At 35.5% G+C, this 17,320-nt stretch overlaps 2 protein-coding genes across 2 annotated transcripts in view; both read left to right on the top strand.

The window, feature by feature from the left end:
- The window catches only part of bcl3 (BCL3 transcription coactivator), an 18,843-nt gene extending 12,371 nt beyond the window's left edge, over positions 1-6,472 (top strand). Inside the window, exons 4-9 of the mRNA XM_058400306.1 lie at positions 318-534; positions 2,178-2,266; positions 2,515-2,592; positions 3,039-3,206; positions 3,599-3,665; positions 5,043-6,472. Coding sequence (XP_058256289.1) covers positions 318-534; positions 2,178-2,266; positions 2,515-2,592; positions 3,039-3,206; positions 3,599-3,665; positions 5,043-5,545 — 1,122 coding nt within the window. The 3' untranslated portion in view covers positions 5,546-6,472. The remainder of the gene's footprint in view (positions 1-317; positions 535-2,177; positions 2,267-2,514; positions 2,593-3,038; positions 3,207-3,598; positions 3,666-5,042) is intronic.
- Positions 6,473-8,386: 1,914 nt separating this feature from the next.
- Positions 8,387-17,197, top strand: ddx61 (DEAD (Asp-Glu-Ala-Asp) box helicase 61). The gene is made up of 14 exons (XM_058385841.1): positions 8,387-8,548; positions 9,969-10,855; positions 10,984-11,047; positions 12,135-12,239; positions 12,354-12,483; positions 12,804-12,950; positions 13,146-13,240; positions 13,371-13,493; positions 13,763-13,891; positions 14,627-14,743; positions 14,917-14,980; positions 15,070-15,171; positions 15,742-15,944; positions 16,262-17,197. Exons 2-13 carry the CDS (start codon positions 10,695-10,697, stop codon positions 15,939-15,941), a joined length of 1,437 nt encoding a protein of 478 aa, XP_058241824.1. The 5' UTR covers positions 8,387-8,548; positions 9,969-10,694; the 3' UTR covers positions 15,942-15,944; positions 16,262-17,197.
- The last annotated feature ends 123 nt before the right edge of the window (positions 17,198-17,320 follow it).

The raw sequence follows: 17,320 nt of genomic DNA on the forward strand, positions 1-17,320 counted from the left end.
TGTAGGTGCATGCTTGTTTGTATTTTTAATGTGTATGTGCCTTATCTTGCTGGTAATGTTCTATAGCACTGACCTTTAACCTGTTGAACTGGTTCTAAGTGAGAGATTGCACTTATGGGAATGTAGCAGGATATGATTCATATTTACAGTCTTAATATTTCAGCATTACCAGTTTTCAGTATTCTGTTCTCAAGTTGCTATTGCAGTAATGTATTGTATATTTATATGAAGTATAAGTATGGATGGAAATTTAAGTGATTCATTTTTGTCTGTGATTCAGCTAAACTGACACTGTCCCCCCTCTTTCTGGTCCTCAGACTCCTCTCCACTTGGCAGTCATTACACATCAGCCTAATGTGGTGCAGGCTCTTCTTCAGGGAGGAGCAGACCCTAGAGCACTGGACCGTAATGGGCAGACGGCATTGCATCTCTGCTGTGAGCACCAACAGGATGCTTGTCTCCATGTAATACTCTCCCACCTTTCCAGATTACCATACTGCCCTACGGCTTGCCTGAACATCAGGAATTTTGAAGGTGAGTGCTAGGCTTGACTGAATATGGTCAAAACATTAAAAGCTCATACAGAAGCTTCTTGTCCTTTGACTGATGCCCTTATCCAGAGTGACTTACACTTTTATCTAATTGAGCAATTGGGGGCTAAGGGCCTTGTAAAGGGGCCCAGCAGTGGCAGATGGGTGGACCTGGGATTGAAACTCACAACCTACCAATCTGTAGGTCAACATCTTAACCACTAAGCTACCGATTAAAGAAGTTAATGAAGATGAATTAATTAATTAACAATTCAAAAGATTCAAACCAATATGATGATTTTCAAAAAAAAATTAGTTTAAATAACTAAATCATTTGCTCATGATAGTAAACAAAATAGTACTTTCTGTTACACTGCTCTGTGATGCATCATGAGCAGCAGTTTGAAAAAGATGTGGAGGTTGATTTCACATGTCTCAAAGAACTATGTGTTAGCCTTTACCCTCCACTCATGTGTTGGGGGGGGGGGGGCTTTTTACATGATTACATAATGTAAGCTGGTATATCATAATTTAAATACAATATATGGACAGAGGTATCTGGACACTTGACCATCACACAACTATGTGCTTTCAAACATCCTATTCCAAAATGAAGGGCATTTATTTGGAGTTGCCCCCCCCCCTTACCTGTATCCCAGTCTCCACTCTTCTGGGACAGTTTTCCAATAGATTTTGGAGTGTGGCTGTGGGCATTTGCTCAGTCAGCCATAGGAGCATTGGTGAGCTCAGGCACTGATGTCAGGTGAGGAGATCTGGGGTGTAGTCAGTATTCCTTTTATCCCAAAAGTGTTCAGTTGGATTGATGTCAGTAATCTTTGCAGGTCATTCGAGATCTTCCCCACCAACCCCAAGACTTTAGTGCTTAGGATCACTGCCTTGCTGGAAAATGGGCCCCTTAGTTTCAGTCAAGAGGAACTGTAACGCTACAGCATTAAAATATATTCTAGACAATTTATGCAAAATATATTGTGATTTTGTGGCATCACAACATTTTGGGGAAAACTTACATTTAGGTATAATGATTGTGTATACACATACTTTGACCATATACTGTATATAGTGTATTTCTTTAGCATTACCATCTTTCTAGTATAACATCCCACATCCCTAGCACTAATCTTTTTGTAATACATTATTAATGAAACATGATAATGTTAATAGGTCATTTCTAAGAGTATACATGCTAAACTTGATCTAAAAGACAATATGTACACAGTATGTGGTTTTATTTATTTATTTTATTTATCTGGTGGGTTTTTAAAGACTATGGTGCCATTTTCATTCTCATCTGGTACCCAATCATAGCTATAAAACCAAAAATTTAGAATGCACCATGCTCAGTTGAATACAGCACATTTCTTTGTGCATTTCTTTGCATCTCTTAAGAGGCATTTAATGTCTATTAAATCAGACAGTAAGGTAAGTGGGGGGATGTGATCTTGTGTTAGAAGAGGTGAAGGAGTGTGTCTTATTTTAGGTACAGAAAGCCCCTGAAATCACTGAGCTGACAGAGTCAATCATATGCATTCTTGTCTAATTGTATTTTACACCCACCACACAAGCTTGGGTAGGTTGTTAAAATCATATTTGTTTGTTTATAATATGATATATTGTTTTCTATTTTAGGTTTAACACCCCTCCACCTAGCTGTTCAGGATGGAAATAAGAAAATGGCAAAAATGTTACTGGACAGTGGAGCTGACATTAATGCTGTAGTGAGTAAAATCTCTATCTTATCTCATCACCTACCACCAAAATCATACTTTTCTCATCATCATGCAAATATAATGTACATTATTTCTTTTCAATATTAAGCAGCTTTTGGGTTATTCACTTTATTAGATGGCCCATTGTACAGTATTATTATATCAGTGGTCCAAATACATGGATTGCTTTGTCACCATTACTTCAGAAAAAAATTTAAATATAAGTGTGGTCAGTTCTGTTTTCCTGTCCGACACAGGATATTAAAAGTGGTCGCAGCCCACTGATACATGCGGTGGAGAAGAGCTGTATGGAGATGATCAACTTCCTTGTTGAGGTGTGGTTATATTTCAGTGTCTGTTTTCTAGTTTATTTGCTTTGTGAGTTTTCAGTTGTATTTCCTCAACAGCTAATGACTCAGCTACTGCCTAGGCCTTACACACCTTACACACAATGACAACCCCCACTCAATGAATAGTATAAAGATAGTAATTATATATACACACGCCATATATATATATATATATATATATATATATATATATATATATATATATATATATATATACACCTGTTATACACCTTTTATTATATTTTAACTAATTGTACCTGTACAAAGGTGATGTCTGTTTAAGGACAGTTTATTGCTTCTTCCTATAAAATTATAAGATCAGTAAAGTACAACAATTTAAATGGTTCAGTATATTATATTGTTTGTGTGACATTTACGCCAGTTATGACCAAGCCTGTGACTATACTGAGTGTTCTTGCTCTCTTTCTCAGAATGGCTGTAATGTCAACTCACAATCATACAGTGGAAACACAGCTCTTCATATCGCTTGTGGCCGTGGAGAGGTGGAGGCTGTCAGAGTCCTTCTGAAAAATGGAGCTGACAGCAGTCTTAAGAATTACCACAATGACACTGCTATTATGGTGGCCAAGAACAAGAAGGTACTAAAGTGAGGGGGAATTAAGATGAAATGCTGATAAGCTAGAGAAGCTAGAAGGTTTACTATTGGGTCATCACATTAATGTTAAGAATTCAAATCATTTTTCATTGTATTTATTATTACTGTTGTGCAAATTTTTTTGTGTTGAAAAACCGGAAACATTAAACTGATCATTTTGCATCTTGACATTAGGATGTTAATGCTGCCTGTTAGTGGTGAATACCAGTATTTACATGTTTCTGTATTTTTGTTTATTCGCGGTTTTGGGAATTTGTGACATATAAAACAACATGTAATTATACATGTGATTACAACATGATAATTATATTATATAATTATATAAGATTAGGTGAACAATGCAAATTATGTTATTATTCACCATTTTCTGATCAGGTATCTGATGTTTTACGTGGAAAGCCTACACGAGGCCATAATCTAAAAACTCAGAACAGCTTCAATGGTAAGATACTCTTTCAGTACACATAGTAGGGATGTAACAGGATATAATTAAAAAGGAATACATGATCTGGATTAAACAAATTATGTGCCCTAAAGGAATACAAATACAGAGATGAACAAAATGAAAGTAATTTTTTTTCTAGGTACAGCTTAAGTTTAGCTTCAGACTAGGTGTGTGCATAAGGACTGCCATGTTTTTGTTTTTGTTTTTCATCTCAAAAACTGCCCACTTTGCGCTTTAATCCAAATATAAAAAAGATTAAACAAATATTTTAAGCATTAAATAGATAAATGTTTGTGTCACAGTTACATGTATTCTAGTGTTTTGGAGTGTATTGAATATTTAACACATTCATAACTGCAAATTTGGCACCATATCGAAATGTGCTGACACTTAGAAATTATGACTATATGAGACTTCATTCATATGAAAGCCAATAAAATGTCCTGTATAAAATAAAAAAACTGACATAGTGTTTCAACCGACATTATTTCAACTCATCTTCATCAATATGTAACCCTATCCACTCTATTACAATAACAGATTTTGAACAGAGATTCATCAGAACTGCTTCTGAAGGCTAACCAAACTAAAGCTGGAAAGCCCCAAGCTTTCAGAGTCTTTAGAAACAGTAGCTTAGCTGTCCATCAAACAAGCGGAACAAGGGGCAGGTGATAAAAAACAAGGCTTGGTTAGTGAAATGTTTTATTGTTGCCTGCTCAAATAAAACAGGTGCTTTAAGAGAGATGAGAATGTTACTTCTTTGCTGTGCCTTTATCTGAGGCAGTTTATACATAATCACTTCCAGTAGAAAGGATTTATTTGAAAGCATGACTCAAGACTGGAACCCTTCTCAGAGAATTATAATAGGTGGTCAATTTTATGACTCTTCTCCATATTGACCACAATTATAACTGAAACTTGTTAGTTTCATTTTAAAAATTAGTTGTTACTTGTTAGTTATGGACCCTAATTTCAAAATGTCACTAGTTGGTAAATGAATTGGCTAAATGCTTATTCAGTGCTGACTGAAGTACGGAAGAAAGAAAGAAAGAAAGAAAGAAAGAAAGAAAGCAAGAAAGCAAGAAAGAAAGAAAGAAAGAAAGAAAGAAAGAAAGAAAGAAAGAAAGAAAATCTATAGATTCACTTTCTGTCTTTTTTGTTAGCTTATATAGAATATTTTAAGAAAATGTAATGATATGTTTGTCTCTGCTATTCAGTCATTAAATGGTTTTAATGGTTAAAAGCTTCTTGCTTTAAAAGGAACAATGATTCCACCTTGCTATGAGAGTTATAGCTAAACTGATTGACTTTCTGGTCTTTTAAACATTTTATACAGTTTTGACAACTGGTTAAAAAAAATTCTGATCTTTTCAGGTACCCCATCTCCAAACACCTTAAGCCTTTCCCCACTGGCCACTCCTAACCCTCACCGCAGTGCATCTCTCTCTCCAACAGTTGCACACACATACTCACCACACAGTCAGTCTGGTGAAAGCAGGTCACCAGTGGAAATTCAGGAAGCAGAAGATCTACAAATGACATCCAGGACATTTCATGATATGGTAGCAGTTAACAATACGGACTATGTGGTGTCTATTCATCCTCTTCCATTTTTTCAACCACCCCATTATGATACAGTCATGCCCTCTGTTCCTCGGATACATTTAATGCCAGGTCACTCTCATTACTATTCAAATCTACAAACAAGACTCTATACCACAGACACACCATACATCTTCATTCCAGCCAGGAACGTGCCACCTATCTCTCATTGCTCACCAGCCCAGCCCACTGGCACACAGTCACGGCCCTCCAGCCATAACAGTGATCAATCTGACATATCAAACTTGAGTGCAAGCACTGGAGAAAAGACATGAGCTGAGCATCAGATGTCTGTTATTGCACATGTACTTACTGAGTGTTGAATAAGGAGTGTGGATAGATGTGGCAGGCCCATCTTATTTTTTAAATGTAGCCTATAATTTATGATCAGGTAGATTACTGTCTTAACTGCATATGATTTATCATGGTTGTATTTTGAAACAATATCATTCTATGTGAGATAATAAAAATATAGTTTCACTGAGAAATATATATATATTTTTTAGATGTTGTAAACATAGTCTATGTGATATTACAAAGCACTGAAAACATCATTATTTATACATCATAAATATTTATACATAGGCTGGGGTCCAAAATTCTAAGACCACATTGAAAATCAGGGAATTCTTTTTCATTTAAAATTAGAAATAAGGTTTCAAAATGTCAAAACATTTAAAGCAATGAAACTAAATTGTCAATATATTTAATATTATATTATAATGAATATAATATAATACATTTTGCATTATTTCTAGGTCCCTCTTTTTTTTTAATTTTAAACAAATATTGACCATGTTTATTGCTTTGAACAAAGGGTATTTCAAATGTCTCATCTCTTCTGTAGAAGTATATGCTCAGATATCAGTATGAGGGATTTGATCTAAAATGGATCCTTAGGTTTTGCACAAACTTCCACGCCAGCTCAAATGCACATTAAAGCACAAAGGTAACCTACAAAATTCATGTAAATTCATGTAAATATGCAAAAGGTTATACTACACTCATGTTGCTCTGATGCAGAAATTATTATATTAAATACAAAAGCAAAATAGCAGCATTTTCTCCAGTGGTCTCAGACTTTTGAACACCTACTGTATATTTCATATATTATAACTGTAAAATTCACTGAATGTATGACAGTTTTAGTATCACAAGTGGTATGTCCCCCCCAAGTTTTCATGTTGTAGTTATGAAATGTGTGAGAATATATATATATATATATATATATATATATATATATATATATATATATATATATATTTCATATATATATATATGAAAATGTCAATAAATGGGACTGGATTGTTTTTGTGTTTTTTTCTGTTCCTTATTTGTACTTTTCTTTGTTACCTCTGGTTGAAAAAAAAATACCTAAAGAATCAGATATTTATAATTCTGTGGAGTTCAGTGGAGTATGTGGAGTTTCCCAGATTACTGTAGAGGAAGTACAGTACCTTAAAAAGTACACTTTATATTTTCTCTAGGCATATATTTAAGTGCAGAATTTTGCATACACAGAACTGAAAAAACTTTTATAGTGTTTGGTTTCATAGATGTTTCCTCACTATAACAAGTGAGCAAGTAACATAATTAGTCTAAATAGAAATAGATTTTTCTTTATATGTTTGAATCCCCCTATCTGTCTGTTATAATTATTCACTAATAACATACATTTGGCAATAATACAACTGGCACCTCCCCAAAATATTGTAGCAATACAATGATCCAAAACACACTGACAACACAGAAACGACTTCATCATGTGAAAAAGTAGAGTGTTTTAGACTGGCCAAGTCAATCACCAGACTGAGCATGCATTTCACCTTGTGAAGAGGGGGTCGAAAGGAGAAATCCCACAGAACAAAAAATAACTGAAAGAAGCTGTGGTACAAGCCTGGAACAGCATCACAAAAGAAGAATGCAACAGTCTGGTGATGTTGTTGCAAGATGCAGTTATTTTAAGAAAGTTATTTGTGACCGAATATTAAGTGTTATTTACTTTAAGACTAATGGTGGCATGCTCTAAGTTGCCTAAAACATCAGATGTAAATATACTTTTTTCCTGTTAAATAATGCAAGAAAGAATAAATATGCATTGAAATGCAAAGAGGAAATTAGTGGGCTCCAGCTAATGTTGACTTGCTCATTGATGCAGGGAGAGGTCACTCAACCATACTAGCATTCCATAATCCCAGGCCTATGGGCCACTGCACCATGGCCAATGTGAAAAAATTGAGAGACCACAACCGACAAGAGACTGAAAGGTGAGAGTAGCTAACTCTTGATAAATGGTGAGTGATAGATTTATGACTATCTCCAAATGCATTCAAATTATTCTTACTGTTTGTGAAACAAATAGAAAAAAGGGAAAGGCTGCTGTATGAAAGCAGCATTTATTTCAAATATTATTTATTGCAAATATTGCTTTATACATCACGACATAACTTTGTTGAAGGGTGTTGGCATGCCCTCATACGTGACACCATACAGTATCCTGCTGCTTCTCACAGAGGGGTGAAATTTCCATTGTAAGCAGTGTACAGTTGTGGCCAAAAGTTTTGAGAATGACACAAATATTAATTTGACATAAGGCGAAAGTAGTAACTAAGTGGCTCTGGGAACAACACATCAAAAATTTTGGGTCCATGGCCAGGAAACTCCCCAGACCTTAATCCCATTGAGAACTTGGTCAATCCTCAAGCTTGGCAGATGGACAAACTCTAAGCATTGATTATGCAAGAACGTGCTGGCATCAGTGAGGATGTGGCCCAGAAGTTGACTGACAGCATGCCAGGGCGAATTGTAGAGGTTTTGAAAATGAAAGGTCAACAGTGCAAATATTGACTCATTGCAATGTAATGTGACAATGTAAAGCCTTTGACACTGTTGAAATGCTTGTAATTATTCTTCAGGACACCATTGAAACATCTGACAAAATGATCTAAAAACAGTGAAGCAGCAGACTTTGTGAAAGTTAATATTTGGGTCATTCTCAAAACTTTTAGCCACGGTTGTACACACACCTGCAGCATGGCTTTGCTGAGGCTCTTCCCCCTAAATTCAAACCTCGCTCTGTGATTGGCCATTTCACACTCTGCGTCATTTGTGTGAGGACTTGTGCACGCGCGGCCATGTTGACTAAAGTCTGAAGAGACAAAGGGACAGTGTTAATGAGAGCTAAAGCAACAAGGAGTTTCAGCAAGGAGCAACACAGAAGCGGATACTTATGTTCAAGAGATAAGCGAAGATTTAAATAGTTGATGTTAAAACAAAAGGTAACATACTTAAACTCGGTTGAAATTTTAAGAAATCCTCAAAGCACTATGGTTCTCACGAGCTCGCTAGCTAGTTAGGTTAGTTAGCTAGCTAGCTAGCTAGCTAGTTTAATAACTTGAGTCTAGTGGTCTTTTAATAGCTACACTGAAAATATACAGTTTCAGTATTAGCGATGTGTGTATAAAGCCTAACTTGTCCAGTATTTCATAAAGAGTAATCCTTTACATTGTATTTATCTAACTGCTTAGATATCGCTAGCTAGCTACAGTTTGACCGCCATGAAGCTAACTAGCAACGTTAGCCAACTAACTAATAATAGTCGTATACTATTTTGGGGCTGGCCGGATATTGATGCTAATTACGCTAGCTATTGCTAACAGGTAGCCTATCCATGATGTGTAGATTTTTTTTAAACATTTCTATTTTTTGCAGCTTACGTGACGAGCTCCTTTGTTGCAAGTAAAATGTTTGAGGTTAACATAAACTAGTCATCCACCTCAGTCTGACCGCAAAGGCTGCGTGTGTAATTGTACTGAATAGTACTGTACTGTCATAACTGTAATGATACATTTATCAGCATCAGATTATAAGCAATATTAAGTTATTTTCGATTTCGATTCTTTTCCCCTTTAACACAACTCATTTCTAACTTTTATTAGCTAAATAAATGCTGGCTTGGTAGACATGCACATCTGATCCAGACTGGGAAGGTGTTTGTCCTGCCAGTGTGTTTACTATACTGCCTCATGCCTAAACCTGTCCATGGTTTACCCTGTTTTTCTAGATTTACAGAACGCCCACTTTAGCCTGTGTTTTATATATTCTTGTTGTCAAATCCAACTTCTTAATTTTTCAGGTCTCTTGTAGGTAAACACTTAGTAATAAGCTCTGCTGGTTCAAATACAGCAAATAAATGCAAATACACTTTGATAGAACACTTGCTTGCTGACGAATGGTAGGAATGTTTAGTTTGATCATTTTACAAGATGAGTAATGAACAGAGAAAATCAGCTAGTTTAGGAATTCTCAAGGGTTATTCTCCATGGCACAACCATGACAAAAGTCTACAGATGAAAATATTTGCCACCTTATGTTCTCTTCCTACCTAGTGTTGTATTGATCATTACCGCTGTCTTTACATAAATTATGTAGCATACCATCGCTCCTGCATGCCTTGTACCTGCCTACCACTCCCATTTCCTCCACCTCCATTTCAACCAAACACTGTACACCTCATTTAAGGGAAAAAATTTTGAAGACGGAATGATTGAGAGACAATAAATCCCAGACTTTATCAGTCCATTGAAAATTTTGGGAGAAACTAAAACTGTCCTATTTTATTTTCTCATTGAGAGGATGCTAGTAGGCTTAACTGATCAAGTTTAAACATTGTCTAACAATTTATTTTATATTTTAAAGGTGACATCCTGCAGAATCCTGATTCTTCTTCAGCGAGGTGTTCAGCAAGCCAGAGAGGGGAAAAAGCAGCTAATACATGCAGAAAGTAATTCTGTATTGATGTTCCAAATAAAAATATAGTGGCAGTTTGGTTTACTAGGGACGTACTGATAACACATTTGTCATAAATATAAAGAAACGCCAAAAAGATTTGTAGATAATAACCTGAGATTTACATTTTTGAATTTCATATGCTCTTCAGCACTTGGATCCAAAAACAATATAAAAGGTAGTGTAAATAAGAGTAAGGCAGAAATACTGGAAGTCATTGAAGTTCTGAAATAAAACATTTTACAAAATCTTCAGGGATAACAAAAGTGAAAAAAAGGGGGGGGAAATTTGCAAATTTGTGATTTTACATTCAAAATTCTGAAGGCTAGATTTAAATGCTTCAAAAATACATGCTCACAAATCGTGTATTTTAATAGAGGCAACAGGTAATATTTATTCTTATAAATACAATTTTCTCCTCTTTTGGGAGAGTTTTCTTAAAAACTATTTTCATACGTCAACACCTCTTCTTTTCAAGAGGTCTGCACGTACAAGTGAGAGTAGTACAAAACAACTGTTTACACAGTAGGGCACTGGGTATTAACAGAAGCAGTGAAAGAACAGGGGGTTGGCATAAACCTCATAGAAGAGAAATCTGCAAGAAACCAACAACTGTGAGAAGTTATATCTATAGCAATGGCCACTGCAAGGACCCAGATCCCCACCTCGGTCATGGGAGTCGCCAAGCAGAATGGGCAGGCGAGGTCAGCGGCTCTTCAGTTGGGATCACAACCAGCAACAGTGCTCAGTTCCTCCCAGAAAGGAAGCAGCATACCAGACACCAGTGGTGGTATCAGGTAAACCTGATACATATTGTGTGCACTTGAACATATGTCTTTATCATTGTTTTTTTATTTGGTCCTCTTTAATTGGTTATATATATAATATATAATAAAATATTTGTTATATTTTATCTTTTGTACAGATTTGGAGATGACTGGAAGAAGTCTCTGCAACTCCCACAAAAAGATATGAGAGTGAAAACCTCAGTAAGTTAGAACATTGCATACATTCATGCTTTTGCCTAGGATATGAAATTATTCTTTTTCCTACCATGAAATCTGCCTTATTATTATCCGATACAACAGACGAGCTACTGTTGCTCAAATTGCTGAAGAAGTTAATGCTGGTTCTGATCGAAAGGTGTCAGAATACACAGTGTATGGTGGGTTTTGGCAGCAAAGGGGGGGGTCCCAACACAATATTAGGCAGGTGGTCATAATGTTGTGCCTGATCGGTGTATAGTAGTAGTTAACATAATTAACATTATAGTTTCATTATGTAGTGCATTGTGTGTGTTTGCAAGATATTGTCACCACCCATGTATTGGCAAAAAGATATGTTCTGCCCTCTCATAACACACAAGTTTAATAAGTCTGCCACATGGCTTTCCCCCCTCTGCATATGATCAGGCTTGAGGAGGCTGTGTTATGCCAGGAGGAGAGCTAGACTGCCTTGTATTGAATTTTATTTGCTTGGTCATATATTTCTCCATGCATGTGTATATAGCTTTGTCATCACTAATTAATCCGCATTTTATAAACCATGCAACCAACAACCTATATGTGTGAGGTTCAGGAGATGGTAAGATTCAGAATGAGTAAAGTGTTATAATTATATCATTGAGGAGCATCACACCACTTTAAATTCTGTGAACAACTAGCATATTTGTGCTTGTTCTGTCATAGGCCTACACACCATACAAAATCTGCGCATGACTGGTCTGTATACTTCATTTGTGAGCAAAAAACCCAAAACGGATGCTTCTGTGTTTGCAACAGAATTGATTATTTTCCTCTCTATATTGTGAAACTTTCTTTTATTTTGTATACTTTAATGCAATTATTCCCATATAAACATTCAGTATACTAGTATGGTTTTGCCTTTATTATTGTACATTTTCACAGAGAAGCCACATTTTACACAGCCATTGTTTCTCAGCCATTTAAATGTCATTGAATGAACACAAATTAGTTATTTTATTTTTTTCTCTGTCATTTTAATTATCCCTGAACACTTTGTAAAATTGTTCTCAGATGAATAACACCCTAAACTCCAAATAATTTTCTTTTTCAGGATGTTACTGCAACTAAGGGGAATGAGTTTGAAGACTATTGCCTTAAACGTGAATTGTTAATGGGCATTTTCGAAATGGGTTGGGAGAAGCCATCTCCTATTCAGGTATTGTGAATCTATCTGAATTAAACAGCAAATCTCACATGGGTGTTTGTCAATTAATAGCATTAATGTAAATATTAATTTTGTCTGTTTTCCTATTTTGCCTTTATTGTGAAGGAGGAGAGCATTCCCATTGCTCTGTCAGGAAGGGACATTCTAGCACGGGCCAAAAATGGCACAGGGAAGAGCGGAGCCTACCTCATCCCTCTCCTGGAGAGGATTGACCTAAAAAAGGATCATATTCAAGGTAAAATGAGTAATAAACAGAGCAAATAGTTTTATGCTTTCTTTAATTGACTCAAATTACTTCTGAATTTTATATGCCATCCTTTTTGTCAGCTGTCCTCAAAAGACTTAGAGTTTAGATTCAGTTTAGTTTTTTTTTTTTTGTTACAGACGACTATAATGCATTAAATTGGTTCGTGTTATCAGCCTTTAGATAGTTGTCTGTAGTTTAGAAATAGATAAGAGTATCCCAGATTTTCAAGTAGCATGTGACTAATTCAACTGCAATTGTTTTGAAACATGGACCAGATATATAATAATTCTTTCTCTCTTGCTCCCTAGCCATAGTAATGGTGCCAACTCGTGAACTGGCTCTGCAGATGAGCCAGATCTGTATCAACATGAGTAGGCACATGGGGGGAGTGAAGGTCATGGCCACCACTGGTGGAACCAATCTAAAGGATGATATCTTGCGCTTGGATGAGACGGGTAAGCCTGCACACATCACCCAACAGTTTGAGAAGGCTGTATTAAAAAAATTTCCCAATAAAATTCAGAAAAGCTAATCTACATTTTCTTAATACATGTATGCTGAAAAACTTTACATGTTCTGCCCACTTCACATTTGTCATTAGTGTGTTTTTTGTTTGTTTGTTTTTCATTTATTTTTCTGCCTTTCTTTAGTACATGTGGTGATAGCCACACCAGGCAGGCTGCTGGACCTTATGAAGAAAGGTGTGGCCAAAGCTGACAAAGTTCATATGATGGTGATGGATGAGGTAGGTCTGTTTACCTGCATATAAAGTTGTAAATTTACAGACTATGAGAACAAAACAGAGCAGAAATTGTCATGTTTTTTTTACTAAGGTGTGTTATGTGAGTATTTTGTTATTATACCTCATTCCTTAGGCAGACAAGTTGCTCTCTCAAGACTTTGTCACCCTCATTGAGGAGATTATCGGATTTTTGGACAAGAATCGCCAGATTCTACTTTATTCTGCCACCTTCCCGACCACTGTACAAAAATTCATGGTGAGTGGAAGAACCAGGAAAACCTCGGTAACAGGGGGCTTTGAAGGATTTTATGCATTTATACACACACAAGTTTCCGACCGAGTTCTGAATCTGCATTGTGAATCTTACATGGAGTTTTCTTACATGAATTAGAGTTTTTATTCCCACGTGTTTTAATGAGTTTAAGTATTGAATTTGTACTAAAATCTAGATGTCTAAGCTGTGTATATATCTTTTAAATCTGTTTATTACCCTATGATGATTATTTATTCTCTTGTTCTGTATAGTCAAAACACCTAAAAAAGCCCTATGAGATTAACCTGATGGATGAGCTGACTCTGAAGGGCATTACTCAGTACTATGCTTATGTAACAGAGAGACAGAAAGTGCACTGCCTCAACACACTATTCTCCAGGGTAAGCAAACAGTGATTGTCACTTTTTTCTTATTACTTTTACTTGGAAAGTTTCATTCCAAAAAACAATTTTGTAATATTTCCCCCCAAATTGGGCTAATACAAGGTGTATTGTAATGTATTTATTTAAGCCTGAACATTTGTAATGATGCATACATTCATGCAGATATATTACAAACAAGTTTTTTTATTCAGGTAACGTTTCATTTGCCAGAAATGTAATATTAGGAAAAAAACAGATAAAAATTAGGCTAAAGATTTGAAGCTGAAATCAGTAAAAATAATCTTGCATCATAATGAATAGATAAAAGTATTCAACTGAAAACATCTTTTATAGCAGTCAAAAATATCAGTGCTATTAGTATATCAACAGTATTTTGATGATTTTAAAAGATTTGAATTAAGAGATGAAAAGAATTATTTGTTGGTTTTTTGCACTTTATTCTTCTTACTTCATTATTATCACTAAAAATTTTGGGAATATTTCATTTGCTTGGAAATGGTTCACGACAGTTTTCTAAACCTCCTAAACACTTTTGCTTATAATAAGAACATCCATAATTAATACATGTGTGTATTAAACCATAAGTATTCAGTCACACAAAATGAACATTTGGCTTCATTTGACAACAAACTCTCCATTTATAAAACCCAGTGAAAGTTTAGAATAAGTTGTGTTACTGTTAATTTGTGATTTTATATCCTCCCTTATCTATTTGTTTGCTTATTTATTTAGCTCCAGATCAACCAGTCTATCATCTTCTGTAACTCAACCCAGAGGGTGGAACTTTTGGCTAAGAAGATCACACAATTGGGCTACTCTTGTTTTTACATCCATGCAAAAATGATGCAGGTAATTTTTCTTAGTAAATGGTAATCATTGGAATGACCTTTTTAGCCATTGCTCCAGAAATATTATTCCTCTCTCTCCAGCATGTCAAGAAGCATGTTGTACTTTTTTTGTTTTAATTTGTCTGTTAAGTGAGATTTTCATAAATTATAAGTGTGTGTATTGCAACCTTGCAGGAATACAGAAATCGCGTGTTCCATGACTTCAGAAACGGCCTCTGTAGAAACCTGGTTTGCACAGGTCAGTGTATTTTGCTCTTCAAATTAATCTTATCCACAGTGATGCTTGATTTAATCATATATATTCAGCATTGTAATGATTTTTTACAGATCTTTTTACAAGAGGAATTGACATTCAGGCTGTCAATGTGGTCATCAACTTTGACTTTCCCAAAAATGCAGAGACCTACCTACACCGCATTGGTAGATCAGGTAAATACCCCATATCTGTTTTACATGTATGAAAGGTTTTGTGTAAAGACCTTCTATACACCTGGATCCTAAATTTACTTATAGGTTAGCACTTTATTAAGAACACTATTCTAATGAGTAGCACCTAAAACATCGATTCTCAGAGTATTAGTAGGGTTGTAGTGTTTTTCAACCAGTCTGCTCATTTTCTGTTAACCTCACTCAATTCGTGTGTGCAAATTCCAGGAGATCAGCAGTTATAGAAATGCATAAAATCTGCCCATCTGGCATCAGCAATAATGTTAGTCAAAATCATATTGCATAAATGAGTAGTAGTTCTAGTGTTTTCTCTTGCATTCATTTCTGCAGTCATCATGTTGGGTAAATTATTGAGCCAGTTTAAACCCAACTTTGAAAACAATCTGATGTTTAGAATTGCCTAAAGACCTGTGCTTTACTCACAATGTGAGTCATGCTTTGATTGTAATGGAACATAGCAAAACACACAAATGCCTAACAGTGTGTGAGTGTAATATAAAAATTAATTGATAAAAATGATATTCATTTAGAATGTTCTTTATATTTTTCTAGGACGGTATGGACACCTGGGTCTGGCCATTAATCTGATCACCTCAGATGATCGTTTCAATCTGAAGGCCATTGAGGACCAGCTAGTGACAGACATTAAGCCCATTCCTGGTAGCATTGATAAGAGCCTATATGTGGCAGAATTCCACTCCATCAACCATGAGGAAGAGGAAGAGAAGGAGGCTGCACTAAGTGCATCTTAATTGGTAACTCCACAAGAGCATCAGGCTGTGTCCTTGTATTGATGATTGTTGGGTATTTGTGTTGTGAATGGATGAGGTATTCTGTTGAATACACTTACATGTTTTCTGTTCTTTTTATGAATACTGAGTAAACAGTGGCAAAAACACTACTTTAGTTAGAGACCTTCGTCAGTAAATTTATTACAGACTGAAGCTAAACCCCCAATATTCATTTGTATGATTTCTTTTTTTAATTATTAAAATGACTCTATAAACATCAGTACAAGAATATTGATTTAATTTAAATATTGACTAATTCAGCTTAATTGTTGTTTTGACAGATTCCCCGCTGGAGAAAAGATGGATGGTGCCTGGCATTTTGCACATCTTCTGTTGAACATGGGCACAAGGGTGAAGTCTCCTTTACTTCATTTGACCATTCATAAAAATTTGCTGTTTCCACTGTTACACTGGCTCTGTAAATCTATCAGACTCCAAACTATTAAATTACCACCCTGTATGTCACTAGCACTGCTCCAAAAAATATATATTTTTAGGAATAATTGTTTCTCCATTATGTTACATTTGCCTGTCACCTTTTTGCTTTGTTACCAAATATTAAAAGGGTACTTCAGTTTAGTATGGTCATGTGTAAAACCTACCTCAGCAGCCCTGCCCCATAAATAAGTGCTAGTATAGTTGAAAGTGATTTTTGTATAGTTCCCTGTGACCTTACATGAGCACTTGCTTACACAGTTATGCATAAACCTAAGTGCCTTTAGTGCTTTATGAACACTCAGAGGGACCCCTCATTCAGGATTACGTAGCCTGAATATATATTTTAAAAAGCACAAAATGAATCAGGTTTCTTTATACTTTGCAAATTCAATTTTTTTAAACATGCATTCCTATAAGAAATTTATTGTATGTCTGAGCCAGCTTGTATTTTACCAGTTTACCAAATGGAATTTCTTTCGTTCATCTTGTTTTCATGTAATAATACAAACTGATAAGTGCTACTGTTTAAAAAAAAAAAAGCAAAGCACTCACCTGTGTGTAGTTCTCCAAGCTGTTTGATGCCAATCTGAGCCAATTCCAACCTTTCCTTATCCTTGTTTGTTAAAATTTTACCATCTTTGATGCATTGTGAGTAGAAGTTGTGCTTTTACTGATATGTAAAAGGATGACTATCCGAACCATTTGTTCCAGATGTCAGTGCCAGCATCTACACTGTCTCATTTTCTTTGAAAAGAAATAAAGTATCCAGCATATTTTCATGCAGTTTGTTTTTTTCCACTGCTTTAATAGAAATTTTACATTCTTCATATACTAGGAGTACCTAGCGCAGTCTGTCTCCAACAAATGAATGTGTTACACACTTTCACTGGACATCAAAGATT

This window comes from Hemibagrus wyckioides, linkage group LG01 (assembly GCF_019097595.1).
Source record: "Hemibagrus wyckioides isolate EC202008001 linkage group LG01, SWU_Hwy_1.0, whole genome shotgun sequence".
NCBI lineage: Eukaryota > Metazoa > Chordata > Actinopteri > Siluriformes > Bagridae > Hemibagrus > Hemibagrus wyckioides.

Excerpts from the sequence above, each read along its gene's own strand:
- ddx61 (XM_058385841.1), top strand. The coding sequence starts at position 10,695 with ATGGCCACTGCAAGGACCCAGATCCCCACCTCGGTCATGGGAGTCGCC. Across the intron at positions 10,856-10,983 it reads GACACCAGTGGTGGTATCAG|ATTTGGAGATGACTGGAAGA; the intron begins GTAAACCTGATA and ends TCTTTTGTACAG. Across the intron at positions 12,951-13,145 it reads CTTGCGCTTGGATGAGACGG|TACATGTGGTGATAGCCACA; the intron begins GTAAGCCTGCAC and ends GCCTTTCTTTAG.